We start from the raw sequence: 23344 nt of genomic DNA on the forward strand, positions 1-23344 counted from the left end.
GGCTTGGCATAAGGATGTAAGGAGCACAAAGCCACCTCCCACGTAGCCCAGCAGAGATGCTGGAGGCTCAGCAGATGCCAGTGCCAAAATGCCTTCCAGTGCCTGTTGCCCACTAGGATGGAGAAGGGTTTGGTACCCAGTAGGTCTTGTGGCCCTGGCTTTTCCAAAGGCGTGCTGGGCATGAGGAGCTCAAAGCGGAGGAGGACAGTGTCTTTGGTTGTCATCCGTGGCTGAGGGCAGGGCAGGTCTGGAGGTGCTGTGGCTGTTCCTGTTTGCCTTACTGCTCCCCTGACTGTTTACAAACACCGGCCTTTTAACATGTATTTTGTACATGTGGGAAGCGGAGGAACTTGGACTCAATAAAAGTGACGTGTGTGTACTCCGGAGCAGCACGAGGTGGTTTCTATGGGAGGGAGACGCTCCCAGGTGGGATACGGGGACGGAGCCGTGTCCTGAAATACCATCCCAGCTCTCCCAGCTTGGAGATGGATGGCACCGAGCTGGCGGTCCCTCCGCATCCCTCAGGCCTTCACCCTCCGCGGTATCCTCGCACTCGGGGCCGGGGGAGGCCCTGTGAGCCTCGGAGGTGCCACCTCAGGGCCGGCAGGCGGGAGCGGGATGGCTGAGACGGGCGGGAAGGGGGTGAGGGGACTCTCTTCTGCGGGAGGGTGCAAATGGAGGGAGGATTTCGGCAGAGTGAGTGGCCAAGCGGCCCCTGGATGGCGGCGGGCGCTGTGCGGACCCCCGGCCGCCATGTCGGGCCGCACCACTGCAGTGGGGGTGGGGGGGGGGGGTGGGGAAGCCCTTCCTGGGCTGAACCACCGCCAGGCACGGGGGGGGGCACCCCTGCCCTGACTCCACGCGCCCTTTGGCCCTGCCCGCCCCTTCCGCTTCCGGCCCCGCCCCCCCCGCGCTCATTGGGCCGCTTCCCCAGCGCGCGTTGGGCGCGAGTGCGCACGCGCGGGACGAGAAGTGCCCGGGGGGGGCGGGGGGGCTCGCGGAGCGCTGATTGGCTGAGAGCGCAGGAAGCAGTTCGGCCGCTCCCGGCCAATGGCGCGCGGCGCTCGCTCCGCGCGGGGGGCGGTGGGACGGCCCAGCACAGGTCGCGTCGCACTGATTGGTCGCTCCTCCGGCCGCCTCGCGCTTTCATTGGTCGAGAGCCCCTGAGGGGGCGGGGCAGGTCAGCGCTCGCCCCGCCCCTCGCCCCCCTCCCCGCCCGCCCGCCCCCCCGCGCGAGGACGGGGGAGGGGAAAGGCCGCGGCGCGAGCGCGCGACCCCGTCCGCCATTTTGTATCGGAACGGCGGCGGCGCGAGAGCAGCGCGCGAGCGGCCCCGGCCCGGCCCTCCCGACACCGCCCAGGTGCGAGCGGCGCCCGACGGGCCGGGCCGGGCCGGGCTGGGCTGGGCTGGGCTCGGCTGGGTTGGGCTGGGTTGGGCTGGGGGGAGCGAGGGGTGGGAGCACGGGGGGGTGCGGGCCGGCGCGGGTCGCGGTGTGGCCGCGGCGGGTCCGGGTCCGGGCCTGGCGGGGCGGGAGACGGCGGGGCCGGCCCGCGGTGCGCGGGGTCAGCGGGGCCGGCTTAGGCTCCCGGCCGACCCGGCCCACCCGTTGGGGGGCAGCAGCGGGACCCCCGGCCCTCCCCGCTCCGCCGCCCGGTCCTGCGCCTCAGCGGGGCCCGCGGCGGTTCCCGGCCCGCGGCGCTCGGGGCAGGAGGCGGCGGGGCAGCAGCCAGCGCTGGGGCTGCTCTCGGTTCTCGCCCCTGGCTCGTGTAGCGCCGGCGGTGACAGGTGGAGTTCGGAGCGGGCCGGGCAGGGCTCGGCGGCCTCTGTAGCAGCTCGGCGTTGTTGTGACTTGCCCGCAGAAAGCACGGAAAAAGTGAGCGGTAGTAAATAATCCGGTGACATAACCCCCCTGCAGAGCACACGGAAGAAAATCCTTCTCAGTGCTGTGCTCCGGCTCAGAACGCTCTGCCCAGTGAAATAGACGTGCTTAATTCGAAACTAGAAATAGCAACAGTTGGGTGTTTTGATAGATAAGATATTAGTACAATACCCCCTTTGCAATAGTTCTCTAACTTGGATTAGTACCATGTACTCCTTAAACAAGAAGTTTTAGTGAGTAGTCATAGTTTAATTTCAACAAACCATGAAGAACTTGGACTGTATTTACAACAGAAGTAAGATAGTTCTGAAAATACAACACACTGATGTTGATACCTCGTGAGTTCAGGCTGTTTCTGAATCCCACTTGTTGCAAGGAACTGTGGCAGCTGCTCTCAGGAACTTTTTTTTTAAGCAGGTAAGAAAACAGGTGTGACCCTGACCAGTCATTCTTAGTGCACACAACTGAAGTGCTTCCTGTTTCTAAGGTAACTACTTTGGTATTGGCTGAAATTATAGACAGGGTGACTCCAGGTGGGGTGACTCTTCTAAACAGGAAGCAAACTTAGTCGGTAATGGGCTTGTTTGTCTTACCTGGGCTTTTTGCCTCGATTCTTTTTCTGCCCTTTTGCTTCCAAGTTCACTGTTTGCTATTGGTGCTGTTGGCTTGGTGTCTCCAAACCACTGTCTCTCCTCTTTGGAGATATTTAACTCATTTAATTGGTGCTGGAATGGCTACTGTTGGTGTTCAGCTGAGTAAGTGGAGGAGAAACTCTGTAAGCATAACTTTGGAATAGAGGACAGTGATGCTTTGTGACCCCTTGGTGGGATATCACTGACCATGATCCACTGAGGATCTTGGTGAAGGACATCATTATTTTAGCCAGACTTACCATTTTTTTCTATAAACATCCCTGCTGTATGAATACTGCAGTTCTTTGACTTTGAAATCACATTTAACTGTTTTAAAACACTTTTGGATGGTAAAACAGCACAGAGCCTTTGAGAACAGGTCCTTCCTTCCCTCCAAGACAAGCTTCATTCTGCAGCCTTTCTGAAGGAAAAGTGGGAAGTGAGAGTTTCTTGAGGTTTTTTTGAAGCATCCAGGTTGGGGTGTGACAGTGCCTGAAGCAGCTGCCTCGTGCTTGATGCACTGATGTATTTGAGGTACATTCCAAACCTGAAACTCACTGGCCTGAGTGTTTGGCAACAAAATTGGTGCTCAGTTCAGCCTCTCTGTAAACAAAGTTACTGTGTCTGATCATCATTGTGACTTCTGGTTGACTGGAATTGTGTGCAGCTTTCCAGTACATGACATGTTCAGGTGGCTTTTCTGTATGTAAACACCTGAATTTGAATTGGTTGAATTAATTGGGAACTTATTTTACTGCTCATATGACTCACACTGTGAGGTTTTTCTTTCAGTAAATTTAAAGATGGAAGATGTCCTGAAATCTGAAGTACAGTATGATTTGAAACCTCCTTTCTCCCTTGGATTGCTTCCCATGTAGGGCTTTGGAAGGTGTGCTGCTCCTCATGTGTTTTATTTGTGCATGGGTTTGGAAATGGAGTGAAGAGCCTGTTCTGAAGAGCAGGTTTCACAGGGGTCCCTTTAGCATGTTTTGTGTGATGTTTTCTGACAGGAGTTGGAACCTGATCAGCGAACACGGATCTGTTTGGGTCACTTGGGCTGTTTTATCCTCCACAAGCAGCAGGTGTGGCCTAAAGTCGTTACAGCTCTTGAAACCCGGTGGGAATAGTTAATAGTTACATCTTCAAAATACTAAAACCAAATCCAAAGTTCAGCTTGAGGTATTTTGAAATTTCTTTGTGAGACTTTTTCTGAATTTTTGGAAAACATCGGGTTTGTCAACTTCAGCATCAAGGCTTAGTTCCTCCTGGTGATTTCTGGTTAACAGGGAATGTTTCTGTCACACCTGGTGGCTGTTTTCATATTGACCCTCTTTTTGTGCTTTCTGAATTCTTGCCTGAAGTTTATCCCATTTATGTTTCAATAGCCCAGCAGAACTCTGCTGTTGAAAAGAATCTACTGAAATAGATGCCAAATGTTTTGAGGAGGGCCCAATGTTTTCCTTGGAGTGTTCAGGCTGTCGAATGCTGTAGATTTTGGTAAATATTTTCTGCCTCCTAAAACGCTGCACAATACAAAAGGGTAATATTGTAAGAACTCCTGAATCCTGTATTTGGTATCTTAATCCATTATGGTAGTACAGGATCTGTGATTGAAAGTAGTTAATTTTGACAGTGAATCTAATTTTTTGTTTTTATAAACTCCCTGTGTTTGAGCCTGACCTGTCTGAACCTGGCAAGTTTGTCCCATGGACCGAAAGCTTCTTGAATTGTTAGGCTGGTGTAAGGAGACCCCTTCCCACTAAGGATACCTGCACCTAAAAATAAACTCTGCTTTGCATGGCATTCATTGCTTTCTTAATCAGTGCTGTAGCAATTGAATTTTAGCCTTGCTTTGAGTGATGAGAGAGGTACCTGTGGAGTTCTGCTGTCCAGGCAGGGCTCCCCTGATTGCTCTGATTTTGTGAACTCCCCTAAGTTGTGCTGTTTGAATCTCTGCAGTGCTGCCCATGTGGTGCTTGTGGGAGCTGTTGGGGTGTGCCTCCTGTTGGGATACACACCGTGCAATCCGTGTGTTTAGAACTTGAGGGAGAACCTGTTTCCTCAGCTATTGTGTCCTGTCCTTGAGTCGCTGTGTTTGCTCAGGCTCTTGTTCTGCTTCCTTGGAAGGGAAGATCCCATTTAGCTTCCAGCTTGGGCTCTCCAGTGGCACTGCCAGATTTGCAGTTGGAAAGTGGCAAAGCTTGTTGAGCTTCCATGCAATCAAAGCATGCTGAGATGGTAGTCCCTGCTTTTTGGGAAGGCAACAGAGATGCTAATGGGAGGGTGGGACTGTCGGTGTCCCTGCTCGGCAGGGTGTTGTGCAGCTGCAGGAAGGATCACATTCAGATTGAGCCTAACTTGAGAATTCCAGCACCAGAAAGGTTGATTTTTAGGTGCAGTAGGTGTGATTGCTGTGCTGTTTGTATTGGTCTGAGCAACAATACAGAGAAATGGGGGTCTTCTTCCAAGAGGGAAGAGGCCTGAAAGGCAAACTCTTGAAATTCTGTTATTGTGTTAAAAAATTACCAAGTTGAAGTTTTGCTTTGTGTCCTGTTCCTGAGCCCCGAGTTCAAACAGCCTGTGAGTTTTTCAGGCCGATTGCTGGAATGTGGTGCTCTGATGGGACTGGATTCCCCTCACTGACTGCCTGGCCTTGGTGGGTGCAAGTGCCGTGCCAAGGTCTGTCTGCTGGATTTTTAACAAATGTTTTACAGAAGCTTTATGTTGCTAAACATTGACAGTAAGATTGTCTTGGAAAGTGTGTACTTGCCATGCCCAGTGACACTTTATGGATTATTCCAAAAGATCAATTTTAAGGTTATTAAAAAAAAATCATGTGCTACTGGGAATGTTTTTAAACTTTTGTGCCAGTCCTCCTTTCTACAAAGGTGTTTTGTGGGCAGTGACCTTTTAAACTGTATGTGAAGGTGATGAATTCTAGTTTGTCAGGTGTAAAAGAACTGGAAGTTACGTGTAATTCTTCTCACTGCAGTTTTAGACATGCCCTGAAATTCTTTCAGAGCCCAACTGCCTTGTCATTGAAGAATGTTTTCACTATTACTGCTTGAAAATTTGTTCTTCACAAGATGTAACTGTTATTGCATAAGAAGGATCTTGCATGATGTCTTGCAGTGGGCAGGGTTTTTCTGTGGCATAATGAAAGTCTGGAAGTCCATTAATTTGACTTTCCTTAAAAATAGCATACTCATGTCTTCATTTAATGAAATAAACTTCTCGAGAGAGCAGAATGGCCTTCGTTGTCTCTGATAGGATTTGTTGCTCCTGATGCTTTAAAATGTAGGCAGATGTCAAATAAGGTGTAGTTCTGTGTGTGAGCGAGTGAAAACCTTTGAATGGAGGGAGATAGAAGAGTTCTAATTGTACTGAGCGCAGCGTTCTCAGCTCTCTGTGCTGCTGTTGGGCCCTCACTGAGGGAGGGCTGGCACAGGGCTGGGCTGCTGCAGGAGCTGCTCCCTGGACTGGTTTGCCCTTGGTGTTCGTGTGCCAAGTGAACACCCCACCCGGGCCATCCATCTCCGTGATGAGGCAGAAATCGTGTACTGGTGGTTTTGGCCGTAGAGCCAAGTCAGCAAGGCAGTAGTTTTTATTCTGAAAAAGGGATCTTCAGACTCTTCTTGGCATGAAGCCCAGTGACCTTTGTGTTTTAATCAAGTAGAGCTTCCAAGCAGCTACTTTCCAGCTTGATTCTATCCCTGATAATGTACAGTGCTGCTTCGTGGAGCAGCTTAGGGCTTTCTTTGAGGCTCCTCAGGCTGTTGGATATGCAGGGTTTGCTTTGGAATGCAATTTTGTCTCATTGGCAATCTGTAATTTAACAGATGAGATGTCAAGTGCCAAGTTTTGTGTTGTCATAGAAATTTATTAAGCTGGCAAGCTCTGCTGTTGTAGCTCACTGGAAAGCTGTTTCAGTATAAGCCAAATGTTAGGGTTAGTTTATTGCAGTTCTTTGTGTGTTGCTCATTCACAATTGCTTGTTTTGGTGTGCAGGGTTGAGGCAATACTGCTTGAATGGTACCCAGGCAAAATATTGCAGAGATGGTAAATCACGTTTTTTTATATAAACTTGTGATGATGCCTTGAATGATTCTGACCTCTTATTGTTGCTGTGTGGTATCTGATTCATTATTCATCTCATTTTCTTCTTTCTCATCATACTGAAAGGGTAGTCATTCTTCTCACTGAGCTCTTTGCTGGCTCTTTCAGACTGGTAAAATGCAGAAACAAATAAATGTGGTCTGGTAGTGTGGAAAGAACTAAACTTGTGTTGTGAAGACTTAATATTTCTTTGTGAACAAAGTATGTGATGTTGCTGCAGAGCTTTATTGTGATATTGTTTTTTCAGGTGCCATGTTTCAGAACAGACGAAGACATCTGAGAAAAAAGAGCTGAAGAAAGTAACACAGAAACAGATACAGACTAATTGGGGGAAAAAAAATTGACCTGTCTCTGAGGTGACTAAAGGGGAATAATGGTGATTTTGCGCCGGGCTCGGCCGCCTGCTTCCGCCCCAACCAGCAATGAATCTTGACTCGCTCTCGCTGGCCTTGTCTCAAATCAGCTACCTGGTGGACAATTTAACCAAGAAAAACTACCGAGCCAGCCAGCAGGAAATACAGCATGTAAGTAAAGTGATAGGGTGCTACAGAATAAATTTTGGAAAGGTAACTGGAGTGTTAAATGGAGTTTCTCTTCTCTTTGAATTGTACTTGACAGTGCTCTCGTGTATGTTACCGTGTGCTGCTTTCTCTGGTGTTGGGAATTGCAGTGCCTGTCTGACAGTCCTGTTAGTTCGTCTGTCAGGTCATGGAATGAAGCAAGTGACAGCTCAGACCAGTATTAACTTTGTAGTTGAATATTAGGATTAACTCCTGCTCCTGGAGGATGATGTGCCAATTTCCAGGTTTTCTGGATTAAACCAGTAAACTTTGGGACATTCTGTAGAACATTGATTGGAAGGGGAAGGAAAACATACACATTTGTAGTTGTTTCACTGAATGCTTGAGAATGTGGTAATTTACCTCTGAATACATTCTCTTACCTCAGGTGGAAGTTTTTTGTTCCTCTTCTCATTCAGTGAAGCTTGGCTTAGTTGTGAAGCCAAGCTGATTGTCTTGGCTGTGGGCTTTCAGAAGGCAGGCAGAATAACTAACTACATGTTGAGACCCAAATATTTGTGATCTGGGCAAGAATTCTGTTTAACTGACCTTTTTAAAAATAGCTCTTACCAGCAGGGTGGACTGAAAAGCATTATCCACAGAGGAGTGCTTAGGAGGAAGTGAATGTTACTGAGCCAGTTTTAGAAACTGGTTTAGTTCAGTTCCCAGCAGACAGCTGGGCCAGTTAAATGTTTTTTTTCCTGCAGCAGCTCAATCCTGCAGTGATTTGAATCAGATTAGAAGGCCAGAAGGCTTAGGCAGAGTGAGTTTCTGATAACAGTTGATATCTTTAAAAGCACATTCATTGCTTATCTTGAGGTGAGAAGGAGGGTGGTTTCTGCAGTATTTACAGCTTTGAATGTAAGACTGGAGATGGACTAGATCTCCTGTAACTTTCTCATGTTTTTCCAAGTTGAGCACTCCAAGGGCTCATCTGTGATCGGGCTGTCCTTTTGAACAGATGGATTTTGCAGCAAGGTGTGACTGAAGCATGACTTGCAGATCTGTCATGTGAGCACTTGCGTAAAGGATAATAAACATTTCTTTGATTTGGGAGGAGATACTGTTGAGTTACCATTCATGGCTCTGTTAGGAGGGGCAGATTGTTCCTCACCCTTCACGCCCACCCAGCCTGTTCCACTCCCTGTGGGGAGAGACTGGAACCTGGTGTGTGGAAATGGCTGGTTTGTGTAGGTTTGGTTTAAAGACAGATCCAGAATTTCAGGACTAAATTCCTACAATCTTAATCCATTGTCTTTTTTTTAAATTATTTTCCTTATATTACTTTACTTTTGTGGTTGATAGTACAACTTTTCATGAGATAGTTGCAGAGATGTGTATGCTGTAAGTCTGCCCATGGTACTGCTTGGTGTAAATTTTTGACATGATTCACACAATTTTACAAAGCTTCCATCTAAGCATGTGCAGATGTGGAAATTCATACTTGGAGTTGTTCTTGTCACAACTGACCAAAATGACATGTGCACTTAAAATACATCACTCGAGTGTAACAGTGGTAAAGCCTGAGCAACTAATTTCTGTGTAAACATGCTATCAGTAGTCCTTCAACAGAGGTGATGATTTAATTCTCCTTTAAAAAAATAAGTGTTAAAAAGAGACTTATATGCATTTCTCAGACACAAATTCTAAAGAATTACTTCCTCTGAAGTGAGTTTTCGTGGTTTCCTTTTCGTGCAGTAATAAGGAGAGCCTGGTTGGAGAGGAGGAAAGGGCTTTGCAGACAGGTTCATGTAGGAAAGCAGAACTTGCTGAATCTAGAAAAACAGTTATTTTTTAAATCTTATTATGTATTTGCCTAAACAAATCCAACTAGTCCCTGTATGATAAATCCAAATACAGGTGGCTCAGACTATCCTGAATCACAGACTGGTTTGAGGTTGGAAGGGACCTGTGCTGGTCACCAGGTCCAACCTCCTGCTCAGTATCCAGAGGGGGTTGCACAGCAATGTGTCTGGACAGCTTTGAGTACCAGCATGAATGGAGACTCCACAACCTCTCTGGGCTGCCTGTGCCAGTGCTTGGACACTCTTGTGATAAAAAAATAATCTTCAGATCTTATTTTATGGCTGGATACAGTGTCTTGTAAATGTTTATCTCTAGCTCTGGACTAGCATGCCCCAGACATGTATATTGTAGCCTCTGATCAAGAAGCAGAGCTAGATCTGACTTGAAGGTTTCTTTCCAGCAGAACAAAACTTGGCAGCCACTGGAATAAGCAGGCTGTGAGGGGAAGGGAAGCACAGGGTCAGGTAACAGTAGAAAAATTGAGATTAAAACAGTCAAACATCGGAGCCTGAGCAGACAGAGCCTAAAGCAAAGCAACCCTATTTGTCTCTTTGCACAAAGACACCACCTGCAAACGAGGACATTCAGGATGGAGTCAGGCAGTCAGACCAGAGCAGAGCTGTGGGTTTGTGCTTGCACATTTCGTGTGTCTCCTGCAGCTGGAAAGGGGGAAACAACAGGGAAAACGTTGCCAGTTCATGAAAGTTGGGTTTGACATTAACTGCTACTGGTTGGACAAAAGAGGCAAGCCACTTGTTGGTTAAGTGTCTTTGAATTTCTGTCAGTATGGGTTCTATTAAAATCAAGTAATGCTGTGCACTTAGGTGGGGTTAATAATTTCTGAGACAATCTGGAGCTACTTCAGAAAACTGTCTGATGAGCTGGACTGTAGCCAAGAGTTAAGGCAAATGGTAGAGGATGATAACAAGAGTGTGATACTGTTAAGATTTAGTAATGAATGATGGTGTTGAAAATTAACAAATGTAGATCATCTGTTCCTGACAGGTATTGGGTTCAGTTGAATCAGCCCTAATGGCAGGGAAGGACTTGGTTAAAGGTCTCAGCTGTCGGTGTCCAGCATGTGGTCTTCAATTTTAAGTTTGTTAATGAGCCAGTTTGAGATGAACTTTTTTCTTTAGATGACAGAGAAGTTTCCTGGCGTAATATATAATGTTCCCTTGTGTCTTAAAAGAGTAATAGCAGAGCAAAGTCAGTCACGGCCAGGAGACAACATGGAAGCTGCCTGCAAGATCAGGGAAGGTGCTGTCTGAGGGCTTGTCTCCTGGAAAATTCCTGCTACACAGGCACAGCACAGAGGTGCATGCTGTCCCAGGACTGTACTCTTGTGGAGTCAGGCACTGCAGCTGTGGGAGAAACCGTGGAATAGTCAGGTCGTTGCACTGTGGATTCTGGGCTGCTTTAGTGGCAGAAAAGCTTGAAACTGTCCTCTGGGTAACCAGAAAACCCTTTTTACTTAGTTTTTTAAAAGCGCTACCCCTGAAATGCATAGCTTCTATGTCAGTGACTTGTGTTTAGATTCTTTATCTCTTTGTTTGTACTTTTCATTTGCAAATAGAATTAATGACTTGGTGTTTAAGTTACTGGTGAACATTCTCAGCAGTTTTGTTGAGACTGTTGATGGCTTAACCTCTAGAACCATCACTGTATCCATGGTACCAGACCCAGATACTGCTCTGTAGTAACCGTTGGCTACCACGTTGGTATTTTGATACTTTTTTGCAGATTGTGAATAGGCACGGTCCCGAGGCAGACAGGCATTTACTACGCTGTCTATTCTCGCACGTGGATTTCAGTGGCGATGGTAAAAGCAGTGGCAAAGATTTTCATCAGGTACAGTTTTCACTGAGATATCTGTTTATTAGTTTGGGTTGTTAAAAATCTGTAGTAGGTTTTGATCCATATTAAGCACAAAGACAAGTTAGAAGCAGTAGCTTCAGACAAACTTCTAATATATGTCCTTTCAACTTCAAGCACTTTTCAGCAGTATTAAGTCAGAAGACAATAAATTGTTGATATCTGACTCTTGTAATCTATGAATCTGGAAAAAGACAGCATCAGTAAAATTGCTCTTTCTATCGCATGCAATACTCTATTTTGAAAGCTTTTCTGTGTGTTTTAAAACTTTGTCAAAATCCACTGATACTTCTGGTGCTGTGTCTGTTGGCAGGAGTGTTTTTATCCTTAAGCAGTTTTGCCACAGACTTTTTAGCTCGTAAACATGAATCAAAGACTCTTGGATTGTCTGTTGAATGTGATGCTTACAACAAATGAAATACTGCACGTATGATAGAGAATAATTCAGCACCTTGTCAGTGTTAAAAACAAAACAAACCTGCAGAAGAATTCAATGAGAAGCAGCTAGTTAATGTTAGTGAAAATGTGGGCACTTACAAGTATCTTATCATTGTTTATTTTTACTGCACACAGTGAACAGTAGTTTTGTTTTATTGTCCTGTTAGGAAACTGAGTCCTCAAGTTATCTTGTTCTTTTCAGACTCAATTTCTGATCCAGGAGTGTGCGTCGCTGATTACAAAACCAAACTTTATCTCGACGCTGTCCTACGCCATTGACAATCCCTTGCACTATCAGAAGGTTTGTTTGCTTCTTGAAGGGGATCCCACTGTCAGAAACTGCACTGAATTGGTCTGTAGGAAACCAGCTGGTTTTCTCATGTGTTCCCTTGTATAAAAATTGAGCTTCACCTGTTGGTGTGGGCTTTTTGTTAAACTAAGCAAGTTAGTCAAGCACTCAGAATGGCTGCAGTCTAATTTTAAAGCTTCATCTAATGTCTGTACTTTATGGCTTGTTTGTGGTACCAGAACAAAAATAAATCGTCAATGCTGCTGTTTCTATATGAAAGCCATGATAGTGGTTTAATAGTGAAAGAATGGGATATGTAGAAGAAGCTTTTAGTTTAGATGTATCCAAAACTAATAAGTGATCACCATTCCTGTTTGTTTCTATATGAAAGCCATAATAGTGGTTTGATTGGGAAAGGGTGGGACATATGGAAGAAGCCTTCAGTTTAGTTGGAGAGATGTTTGTTTAGCCATATAAGCTTTGTTCTAACCTACAGCAGAATAGTTACTAATATTCCAAACTTTCAAATGGACTCTAAGTAGCCTGTGACATTGTAAGAATAACCCCATAACAACTTCTATTTAACTCTTCTTATCTGTTTCAGAGTCTAAAGCCTTCACCCCATTTATTTGCCCAATTGAGTAAAGTCATCAAATTAAGTAAAGTTCAAGAGGTAGGTGAACACTTATTTAAAAAATACTTTAATGGTTGTTTTTTTGACTGAGGTTGTTAGAAAGGATGATGTCCCCTCACTATAATGTTTATTCCTGTTTGTAGGTGATATTTGGTCTCGCTTTACTGAACTCTTTCAGCTCAGATCTACGAGGTTTTGGTAAGTGCAGCTTCTGATGTGCTGCAGCAGGGACATTCTTTTTCAGCTTTCTACCTGTGTGCCTGTCTGGCCTGAGCTTACAATTAGCAGTGCTGTTGGGAGGGGCAATAGGTAACACAGGTGTCTTTTATGAAGTTGAAGGTCACTTTCATTAATGACTTCCTAGATAACAAATCACATTGAGGTGCTGTGATAGCTTCTAGCTGTCCATTAATATTTGAGTTCTGAGGTGTGGCTTATGATACTTGCATTTAAATTTGAACTGTTGTGGCTTGTGGTAAACAAACTCAAATTAAGAGAATGGTACCCAGCTAAATGAATCTTCATATTAAAAAAGAATTCAAGGTTTTGACTCTTGCCTGTTTTGTTTCCAAAAGCTGCCCAGTTTATCAAACAGAAACTGCCGGATCTTTTGCGCTCGTACATTGACGCGGACGTCAGTGGAAATCAAGAAGGTGGCTTCCAAGATATTGCAATAGAGGTCCTGCACCTTCTCCTCTCCCATCTCCTCTTTGGGCAGAAGGGAGCCTTTGGGGTAGGACAGGAGCAGATTGACGCTTTCCTCAAAACATTACGTAGAGGTAAGTAATGCTGTTCAGGAAACCTGGCTAGATGCAAACTTTGAGAGGGAATTTCCTCACTTGCTTTCAGTGCTGAGTGCTGGAGTTGTGGGGAGCTTGGTGAGGTAGAACTCAGCAAATTTTCTTAGCTCTAAACTGACAGAAAAATGTTCCAGCTGTAGGCCATAATGTACTGTTTTGCTTTCAATGAGTAGTGTCATGGTCTCATGTTTCTGAAAAGTTGTGGTAAGTACACATTAAGTAGTGTATATTCAAGTCTGTGTTTACTTGTGTGGCCTGTTATTTATGGATTTAACTAAAGCAGCTCAGTGCACAGCAGTTGAGAAACTCCTTACAGTGTAAGGAACATACAGCACCATTTGAAGCACTGTGGTGTTTATATTGGATGCAGATTCATGAGAAAACACTAGCACAGGGAGGGAGGTGCTTCTGAGTTAAACTCTGGTTCATTTCTTGGAAGCTGCTGTGGCCCTTGCAGAGGACATTATATATATGGTAGTCTTTTCCTTTCCAAAATGAATGTTTGCTGTAGACCTATCAGAATAGGGAGGATTTGAACTCAGGATAACTGAATTTAACCCACTTTTTGGTTCTGCACAGATCTAGAGAAAGGTACTCCTTACACAAGAGCAAAATATTTGTTCTAATTGTTTAAATATAACTTCTTAGTTCATACTTACTTTAATGAAAGTTAGTGTATTAGCTACTGTAATTCCTGACACTTTGCTTTGGGTTATTGGGAACTCTTCTCTGAATGGGCTTGAAGGGGAGATGTACATTATGTGTCATCTTAAAGACCATGCTGTCTCAGGAAGGGCCACCCACAAGGTGTCTTTGCTGCTTTCCACTGCGAGCAGAACTCCCATCCACACATGTCTCTCTTAAACTTTACCTTCCAGAAGTATTCGCTCTTTCCATTAGAGAACTGAGAGTGGGATTGAGAGCTGCTGCATGAGTGCCCTCTTGATTTCTGCAGCAATAGGGCAACTGCAGCACACCAATGGAAGTAATTTTGAAAAGCCTTTTACTTGCAGCTGGTGTTCTGGGAATTTGACATTTTTTTTTATTACTCTTTCCTTTAGATTTTCCCCAGGAGCGTTGCCCTGTGGTGCTTGCACCACTTCTATACCCTGAAAAACGGGACATTCTAATGGACAGGATCCTGCCTGATTCTGGAGGGATAGCCAAAACCATGATGGAGAGTTCTCTGGCAGATTTCATGCAGGAAGTTGGCTACGGCTTTTGTGCAAGGTTTGTAGGAAAATGAAATTTTCAAGCATCTTGGGTGGCAGAGGTTTTCTTTCTTATTTCTCGAGGCAAAAGGTAAAGAACACCTAACCATACTAAAGTAACTAGAATCTCATTAAATATTATGAGGTCATTTGTTTGGATTCCTGTTTTATATTTTGCTTTCTTCTAATGTGTATAATACATCTGTGGACACTGCACAGGATTTTGTCATGGTAAGAAGTGCTACATAAAAGGATTCATATTCCTTTTGAAGGTTTTATAACCTTCTTTTGGGGAGCTAATCAAATCTCAAAGGTATTACTGTAAGTTTTGGTTTAAACCATGAAGTGGAAACACAGTAAGTCCATTGGAAGATACTGAAAATGACTGCTTTTACTAAAACAATTTGTAGTGATGCTGTATGCAGTTAAATGCCTCCCTGACATCCAATCCTGTCAGATCTCGGAAGCCAAGCAGGGTCCGGCCTGGTTAGTGCTTGGATGGGAGACCTCCTGGGAGTAGTGCCATACTGGGGCCTGTAGGTTCTGGTCCTGAGGGACTTCCCTGTCACTGTCCAAGCTCGCTCGACCGTGGCAGATGAACCTCAGGAGCAAAGGGTGGGGCCAGTTCCGTGCACACTGTGCCTCACCTAAAACATCCACGTGCAGGCTCAAAGGGCACACCCACGTGGGGAGAGCCCTTCCCAAATCTTCATTCATGAAGCCTGGCCGTGATGATGACTGATGCTATATAAATCTTGTTGGCCTAGTTAGGAAGTGTTCACAAAATGAAAAGAAAGTACAGAAAAAGCCTTCAGTTCTAAAATTGCAACTTGAGCACCTGTTCATTGTTTGCTCTTTTGGCTACTTGAAGGTTTTTGCTTGTGACCTCTGCTCAGGGATGCCATGCCTTGCATCAGGCTGAAAGGCAAATGTTCACAGCTTACCTTTGAACAGTGCACATCATTGTTTTGAAATGTGCATTCTCAAAGCCTTTGTTTCACTTTTAGACAGCAGAAAACTTGATTCTTTGAAGCTCTGTATCACAGGTCAATGCGTGGAAGTGCTTTTAATCAAAAACAGTGCTAAACCTGCCCTGTGCCTTTGCTTTGACAGAGCACAGTCTGTGTAACATCTCTCCCTGTCACTTCAGTACGCCTGGCTTTGAACTGCAAACATGGCACAGAATGTTTTATGGAAATAATTGCACAGACTGTCTCCTGAATTTTTCTTCTTGATTGTCCTGGAATTTTGTTATGTTGGACCATTTGACTGATGTGACTGAAGTTGAGTGAATGGTCATGTTTTAGTCTCAAATTAGTTTCTCCCAACAATCTGTGTGGTCCCAACTGTGCTCAGAGGTCTTGTTTACATCCGTCTTATATTTTGCCATGGTGAAATCTGCTTTCATATTAAGATCTTTGTGTTTTGTTGCATCTTAGTGTTGAAGAATGTCGCAACATAATTGTGCAGTTTGGTGTTCGGGAAGTCACGGCTGCCCAGGTTGCCAGGGTTTTGGGGATGATGGCTCGCACTCATTCGGGACTGACGGACGGTATTCCATTACAAGTGAGTGGCCTATTGGGCTGGGGATTATATTTCAGCAGAAAAAGAGGAGTTAAAATGCCAGCCTCTAGTGATTTAACAATTGCTAATATTATTCAAGACTTGCACTTTCAGCAATTCTGCTGAAAATTTGTGTGGTACTTGAGAAAATGAAAGGTTCTCAGAAGTGTAAAACTGGTGTTGTTACTGGTCTGAACTTCTGATTATACCTTCCCAGTGCAGGGAGTTCTGGATCCAGTGGCTGTTGGAACTGCTTTATTTTCAACTAGTGTTTGATTCTGTGTATTTGACTTGCAGTCTATTTCGGCTCCTGGCAGTGGGATTTGGAGTGATGGGAAAGATAAGAGTGATGGTACCCAAGCCCATACCTGGAATGTGGAGGTCTTGATTGATGTTCTTAAAGAGCTGGTAAGTCTTGCGATCGTCTTGGTCTTTTACTTGGAATATCTGAAAGCAGTTCATGTCTCAGTGTGATTATAAACCTTTTCAGTTCAAACAGCCTGAATAACTTTGAACATCCTTAATGTAACTGCACTTAAATGATTGGGTTTTTTCTCCTCATGAACAAGAAAATTTTCAGGAATGGTGGGAAATAAAAGCTGTTTGAATGAGTAACTCGGGTGCAATTTGAGATTTTTTCCACACTGCTCCCACGTACTCCAGCATGTGTTCTCTGAGGGTTTTTGTGTTTCAGCGTATTTCTGACAAGGGAAAATTTTGTGCATCAGGCACGTTGTTTTGAAAAGCTTCTCACTGCAGGCATTAATGATGAAAATGAAACAGTATTTTTATAGCTACTTATTCCAAAACACTAAATACTTTTTGTGTATAATGATGCTTTAGAAATAGGAATGTTTTTTCACCACTTTATAAGCAGCAATTTTTGTAATTAACTCTGGTAAATGTGAGTGCCATTTCCTTGGCATACCTTATTTTTTTCGTGATTTTTTTTTTCCTCTGTGTTCCCTCTAAGGTAATGCAGGTGTCAATTATTTTTTTCTAAACCTTGGGCCATACAAATAACTTTGTCTTTTTGCTCACCTGTGTCTCAAATAAGTGGTTTATGTTGTACAGTGGCCACAGTTGCCTCCGAGCTCCCTTATCCATTTTCACACTATTTCTGAAAATGTAATAGGTGCTTTACAAGGACTAGCAGGTAACATTTTGCAAAAGGAGAAGCAAGTTCTGCTTACCAGTGGGTCAGACCCTTCTGCTTTTCATTAGAAGACATATGGAAGCCTACAAAAGGAATGTTTGTATACTAAGAAAGGAGAGATATGTTTGGGTCTTTTAAAAGACTTGTTAATGAAATCTTTGGAAAAATAGACAGCTACTGTAGTGCCTGGCAAGTGCAATCTCACAGGCTGGTTTCACACATTAACTTGCATCAAATTCTCCCAACTATCTAAATACCAACTAAAAGTCAGGTGTATGTTAAGCTGGGTAAAATACTGATTAAGAGAGGCTCTTACAAGATAGTACAGAGAATCATAATGTTAAGGCTGACTACTACCCTTCTTTGTCTTGTTGCAGAACCCCACCCTGGACTTCAAAGTAGTAACGTATGAATTGGACCATCCAGGATTTCAGATTCGTGACAGCAAGGGCCTGCATATTGTGGTGTTTGGCATCCAGAGAGGGCTGGGCATGGAGGTTTTTCCAGTTAATGCCATATACAGACCTTGGAAGCATGCAGAGGGCCAGGTAGATTTCCCAACATTTCTGCTCTATCTATAGAATATTTGTGGAGTTCTTGAATTTCTTGGATTGGTAATGTGAGTTTTTAGATGAGCCACATTTGAGACCTTGGCTTGTACGTCCTCAGGTGTGTTACTGAAGTACAGCCTATAGTTCACCAGTGTGTGATAGTGTGGGAGGAGATGGTCACTTGCTGTGCACTGTGACAGCACCTTTGGCCTTGGCAGAGTTCTGGTGTGTGGTGCAGTGGAGCACCACACTGCTGCTGCTGTTTTACCTGGTTCCACAAACAGGCCACAGCTTTGTGCAAACAAATACCCTCAGCATGCCTGTATCTGTCCCTTTCAGAAGTCCTGGGAGAATTGTGAGGTTCAGTCTTAGGTAGAACACCCTGGCAGTAAAGCTTGGCTCATCTCTGCTGCTTTGTTGATTTGCATCATTCTCATAAATGTGTCATGTGATAAAGTGGAAGGAACCTGAAACTCTAAATATCTAAACTGTTTTTAATGTCTTTTTTTATTCCAGCTCTCCTTCATTCAACATTCCCTCATAAACCCTGACATCTTCTGTTTTGCTGACTACCCTTGCCATACTGTTGCCACAGACATCCTGAAAGCACCACCAGAGGATGACAATCGAGAAATTGCTACATGGTAATCCTGTTCCCTACTGGTTTTCATACCTAGAGTTCGATTGCTTGTCTGCCCACAGCTGGCTTTATGCAGCCAGATGTATTTGTAGCTCTGTGTACATCCCAGTAGATCAGCCATTTGTGTTTGTGCCATATTTGATTTGTGAAAGTACTCACATTATAAGAACTTTCTGTGTACTTCCATAACACCTGAAAATGTTCTGCCAGTTCTTGGTTTTATTGGAGTCCTTGGCTTGTCTGGAGAATTTCTGCTGGTGTATTTTGGCATATACTGCAAGCTGAAAGGAGAGGGTAGAGGAGGTAATGTGAATTTAAATTTGTCTTTCCCAAGATAACATTAGGGAAGCTTGCTCTACTTGTATGAAAGAAGTCCTGGGATTTAAATAGTACATTTATGTAGCTATTGGCAAGTTACTACATAAAACTGTCTGGTGTGAGTTTCTGAGCTGAACTTTACACCTCTTCTTTTGATATACCCATGTAGTTCATTTCAGTAAAGATATTTGCTTGTTTTCTAGTTGTATGGCCTAAAATAGGGAATTTAAGGATGGGAGATACAGGTACACAGACATTGATTACTTGTCCATAAAGCAGACAAACCAAGTAGAGTATCTTCACTGAGTTTCACAAGTGGGGGCTTAAAGGTGTTTTAAAAAGTATATTCCATTTCTGGAAGAACATTTCAAGTTAAATTATCCAAGTGACCCACCTCAACATCAGCTTTCAGTTCTCTCTTTCCTAACAGAGTCAGAAGTTGTGAGTTACTTTCTGTAAGAGCTGCAGTGTCAGGTTGTTTGCAGTGGGCGTTGCTCTATGTTGCCTTACAGTTGCTCTACAAAAACTTGGCTCCAGGACCCTGTGAGATTTCTGCTTGGTAACTTTGTGGGGGTTGTCTGTTTGTTTTTTGTCTTTTGTTAGGAAGAGCCTGGATTTGATTGAGTCTCTGTTACGATTGGCAGAAGTGGGACAGTATGAGCAGGTGAAGCAGCTCTTCAGTTTTCCTATCAAGCATTGCCCAGATATGCTGGTTTTGGCCTTACTGCAGATCAACACGTCCTGGCACACCCTGCGCCATGAACTCATCTCCACGCTCATGCCAATTTTCCTTGGCAACCACCCCAACTCTGCCATCATTTTGCACTACGCATGGCATGGACAGGTGAGTTTTCACTGGAGTGTGCCTGTGGTCTGTTCATGTAACCTGAACACTCAACAACAATTCGTGTATGAACTGGTCAGTTTAAAACCCAAGGGGTAAATTATCAGTGGTTGATGCAAATAAATGAGTTGTCCCCTCCCAGACTTGAAGCAAACTGTTATGATTTGATTTTCAATAATATTTAGTGAGAAACTATACCTGGAAAAGTAGAGAGACAAAGCCAAGTTGGACTTTTTTAAACCTTTCAATTTTAACTAAAATGGACCACCGTTTAAAAAAAAATCAACGTAACAAAAGAAACCCCCAATAACTTCACAACAGCATCACCCTGCTCTGCTCGACTCAGCTTCACACGTTTGAAGTGTAAAAACTTAAAGGATTAAGAGGTGAAGAGGTTTATACCAAAATAATCTCTTTTGTACTTGCCAGAAGATTATTCTAGGCATAAAGAAACTACCTGCACCATGAGTTTTCACAGTGTGGGGTGTTTCTGAAGACTTAGGACTGTCTGCTGACCTTTTTCAAGGAGAACTTCCATGTAGAGATATGGTAGCTCTATTTGCAAATCCCATACTTTTAATGGATTTGCTGTTTGGTGTGCCCTTGTCATTGCAAGGGCTGGTAGTTAAGGAAATAGAACTCGTAAGAAACTTAAAGCAGAGAAAGCCTCTGGAATGGGAGGGAATCTGCATTAGGAAACATCTTGCTGTGATTGCATACAGTTAATGGCAAGAAGCTTGACCTCTGAGGTCCTTGTCCACATTCACTGCAAAATTGTGACTATTTGCTAGATGAATGCTGTGAGTGTTTTCTATTTTTCCATATGAAAGTCTTCAAATTGAAGAAATGGGAGTAGGATTGATCTGATGTGCTTTTTGCTTAAGGTCTTGAAATGTCAAAATAGGCAGTTTTTCCACAGGGTAGATTTCAGAATAAAGAACAGAATGATGGTTGCCATGGGACATGGTGCCATTCCGCTTTTCCTTTAAACAAATCACTTGCTGCCATCAAAGTCTTAGTTGTGTTGTGGTTTGTAATTGCCCCTGTGTGAGCAGAGCTAGGTACTATGTTTTCCATCTTAAGGTCTGATGTTGAATTCTTACTTCAGGACATGTCAGGCATAACATTTTTTTAAATGACTTGCATATTCCAAAAGCAATTTGTCTACAATTGAGATGAATTGAACCTGGACATGGTAGGAAAGAGAGAAACGTGTACATAGTTACCGTTTGCAGTCATGCTACATCCTTTAGTTGTAGCTCCTGGATAGTTTATTCTTGCATAGAAAAGGCTCAACTCAAAAGCAAGTTCTGAAGCTAAAGAGTAAATATGCATGAATGTTGAGCTTTAGATGTAAAATACCCTGCTGAATGTTCACATCGTTGATCCTATCCCAGAACTATGAAGTACAATTCTAATTTTGTTCTCCCAGGGTCAGTCTCCTTCAATTCGTCAGCTTATCATGCATGCAATGGCAGAATGGTACATGAGAGGGGAGCAGTATGACCAGGCAAAATTGTCACGTATTCTTGATGTTGCCCAAGACTTGAAGGTGAGTTTTGCAGAATGCTGCCACTACTTGCTGTCTGGTGTCTTTTGCTGACTTGCTCATCTTTTAACAAAGGCTAAGCTTAACTTAGACTAATGTAGTAAGGATTACTTTGTTTAAGCATGTCTGAATTCATTTGTTGCTGCTGTCCCTCATCTTAAAACAAAAAAAAGCCTGTGTTCATGTGCCTTTAAGTACTCCTCAGCTGAGTTGTGGTATCTGACTACAGATGTTTCCAGCCTGCCCAGTTACGAGTCCAAGACATTCCACTTGGTATTTACAGTGGAGTTGGTAATTGTGGCTTAGCTGACAAGTACCTTGGGAAGCAGTACAACAAAATTGCTTGTAAATCCAGAAAGAGCTTTGACTGTTTTAACCTTGAGTACTGCTGAAGTGAAAATGTAGAAAATATCTGTGAGATATTTGTGCAAAAGTGGCACTGCTAAGCATAATGGAATGGGGATTTCTTTACAATGCTACTGCTTCTTAATTTTTACACATTCATGAAAGACTGGAAGTTTTGATTAACTTCTTTGAGGCCTTTATTGCTTCCTGAAGTTAGATGCAAAATCATTAGGGTGTCACAAAGTGCAAGAGCTCCTGCTGCTGCTTGAAGTCAGTTTTGTTGTAGCAATTGCTGTGTTCAGAGATGATCCCTTAGCGCAGACATACTCCAAGTGTCTCAGAAGGGGTTGAGGTCTGTTTGCTTGTTTCTTCTGCTTAATTTTTTGCAATGTCAACTTGGTAGTTCTCAACCACTTGCTGGTGGGTTTTCATATAGAGAGGAATTTAAAACTGTCAGCTCAAGGTCACTTCAGAGAAGGTAAAAGTCATGATTTCAAATCTGAGCTCTTGCTTATTTGTCTCATGAGCAAGCTGTAAGTGAAGTTGGTAGTACCAATTTTTGTTGACAAAGAAAGCATGAGCAGCATGTGATAATAAGATTTCTTTACTAAAAGGTGTTTGGGGGCTAGAACAAGAAGGAGAAAGGGTGTCCGTGTGTCTTCACTAGTAGTCTTCTGATTTTCTTTCTTTAGGCCTTGTCAATGCTGCTAAATGGTACTCCATTTGCCTTTGTTATTGACCTTGCTGCACTTGCCTCTCGACGGGAATACCTCAAACTTGACAAATGGCTCACAGATAAAATTCGGGAGCATGGGGTAAAGCAGGATTTTTCTTTTTATTTCTGCATTCATATCAGTGACTAACTTAAGTCACTTTAACAATTTTATAAGTAGCTTTAAAGTTGTGGAAAGTGTCCATGGTCTGATAGTTCAACATTTTCACTGAACTATAGTAGCTTAGTGCAATTCTTTCCACAGTGCAATTGCCAAGTTTGAAATAGTGTCTTGAATGTAGATTGGGAGATTAAGATAATGTTTTTTCCTCAGGAGCCTTTCATCCAGGCCTGTATGACTTTCTTAAAGAGAAGATGTCCATCTATTCTGGGTGGCCTTGCTCCTGAAAAAGATCAGCCCAAAAGTGCTCAGCTTCCTCCAGAAACCTTGGCAACAATGTTGGCCTGTCTGCAAGCTTGTGCTGGGTAAGGATTATGTTGCTTATGCCAAATGTGTAATCTCTTTGCAACTTGTTTTCTGGCGCATGATCACAGCTGGTTTGGAATTTCACGTGGAGAACGGGGTTAATGAGAATGTATAAACTTGCAGGGGTAGGTGCAGTAGTAGTTTCATTTTGCATTGAAGCTGATGTTGTAGGCAAGGTCATGAGAGCTTGAGCTTGTCTTCCTCATGGAGCTGGTGAGGTGATCTTGGTGTCTGGGGACTGGCTGGTGAGTCAGATCCTCAGCTGTTAATGACTGGATACAGGGCTGTAACTCAGACAAAGGAGTACAGTCCATGGCTACAGAATGAGACAGCATCTTGGAAAACTGACTGTATAAGGGATTTGTGATTGTGCTGAGGAAATGCCTCTGGTTACTGCCTTGGCAGTAAGGGGCCCCTGGAGTTCCTTATGTGTAGGAGAAAAGTGGTGAGTGATGATTGTGGTGTAATTGACATTGAAACTAGGCATGTAATTTCTGTTGTCTTCATTTGAGGCTCAGAGTAGTCAAAGGTGGGAAATACTGAAGATCTTTTGCAGATGAGATTGTTTAGCCAAAGAAAAAAGGTGTGGGTCTGAGAGCTGTTTTGTTTGCTAGAGGTAGGGGTAGACTTCAGGGGGGCTGATGGAAACTGAAACTGGACACATCGGCCTTCAAGTATTGTGTACACACGTGGTAAATGTGACTGAATGTTGTAAAATATTTGCATTGTCATTTCTTCATGCTGTCAAACCGAGATGGTATTTAACTCTGAAACACTGCTGCAGTTAATGAGACCTGTTGTAGGGTGATGTGTGAGCCAGAGAGACTGTAAGCTGGAGATGGTGCTCATTTTGCTGTTGCGTTTTGGCACCAAATGAGCCTGGCACATCCCAGTGCGTGTTACTGATTTGAGGCTTATGCTGTGTCCTTTGACTTAGCC

General features: G+C 43.8%; 1 protein-coding gene across 11 annotated transcripts in view; it reads left to right on the forward strand.

Moving 5' to 3' along the window:
- Positions 1-1246: 1246 nt before the first annotated feature.
- Positions 1247-23344, forward strand: part of CNOT1 (CCR4-NOT transcription complex subunit 1) — a 56663-nt gene continuing 34565 nt past the window's right edge. For 10 of the 11 annotated variants that reach the window (XM_071567688.1, XM_071567693.1, XM_071567689.1 and 7 more), the window contains exons 1-16: positions 1247-1360; positions 6875-7151; positions 10737-10844; positions 11509-11607; positions 12200-12268; positions 12373-12427; positions 12805-13008; positions 14091-14259; positions 15680-15806; positions 16101-16211; positions 17337-17507; positions 18027-18154; positions 19072-19312; positions 20745-20864; positions 21899-22021; positions 22253-22404. In XM_071567688.1, coding sequence (XP_071423789.1) covers positions 7050-7151; positions 10737-10844; positions 11509-11607; positions 12200-12268; positions 12373-12427; positions 12805-13008; positions 14091-14259; positions 15680-15806; positions 16101-16211; positions 17337-17507; positions 18027-18154; positions 19072-19312; positions 20745-20864; positions 21899-22021; positions 22253-22404 — 1979 coding nt within the window. In that variant the 5' untranslated portion in view covers positions 1247-1360; positions 6875-7049. The remainder of the gene's footprint in view (positions 1361-6874; positions 7152-10736; positions 10845-11508; positions 11608-12199; positions 12269-12372; positions 12428-12804; positions 13009-14090; positions 14260-15679; positions 15807-16100; positions 16212-17336; positions 17508-18026; positions 18155-19071; positions 19313-20744; positions 20865-21898; positions 22022-22252; positions 22405-23344) is intronic. The other variant, XM_071567697.1, reaches the window with a different exon arrangement.

The sequence above is a fragment of the Pithys albifrons genome, chromosome 12 (assembly GCF_047495875.1).
Source record: "Pithys albifrons albifrons isolate INPA30051 chromosome 12, PitAlb_v1, whole genome shotgun sequence".
Classification (NCBI taxonomy): Eukaryota; Metazoa; Chordata; class Aves; order Passeriformes; family Thamnophilidae; genus Pithys; species Pithys albifrons.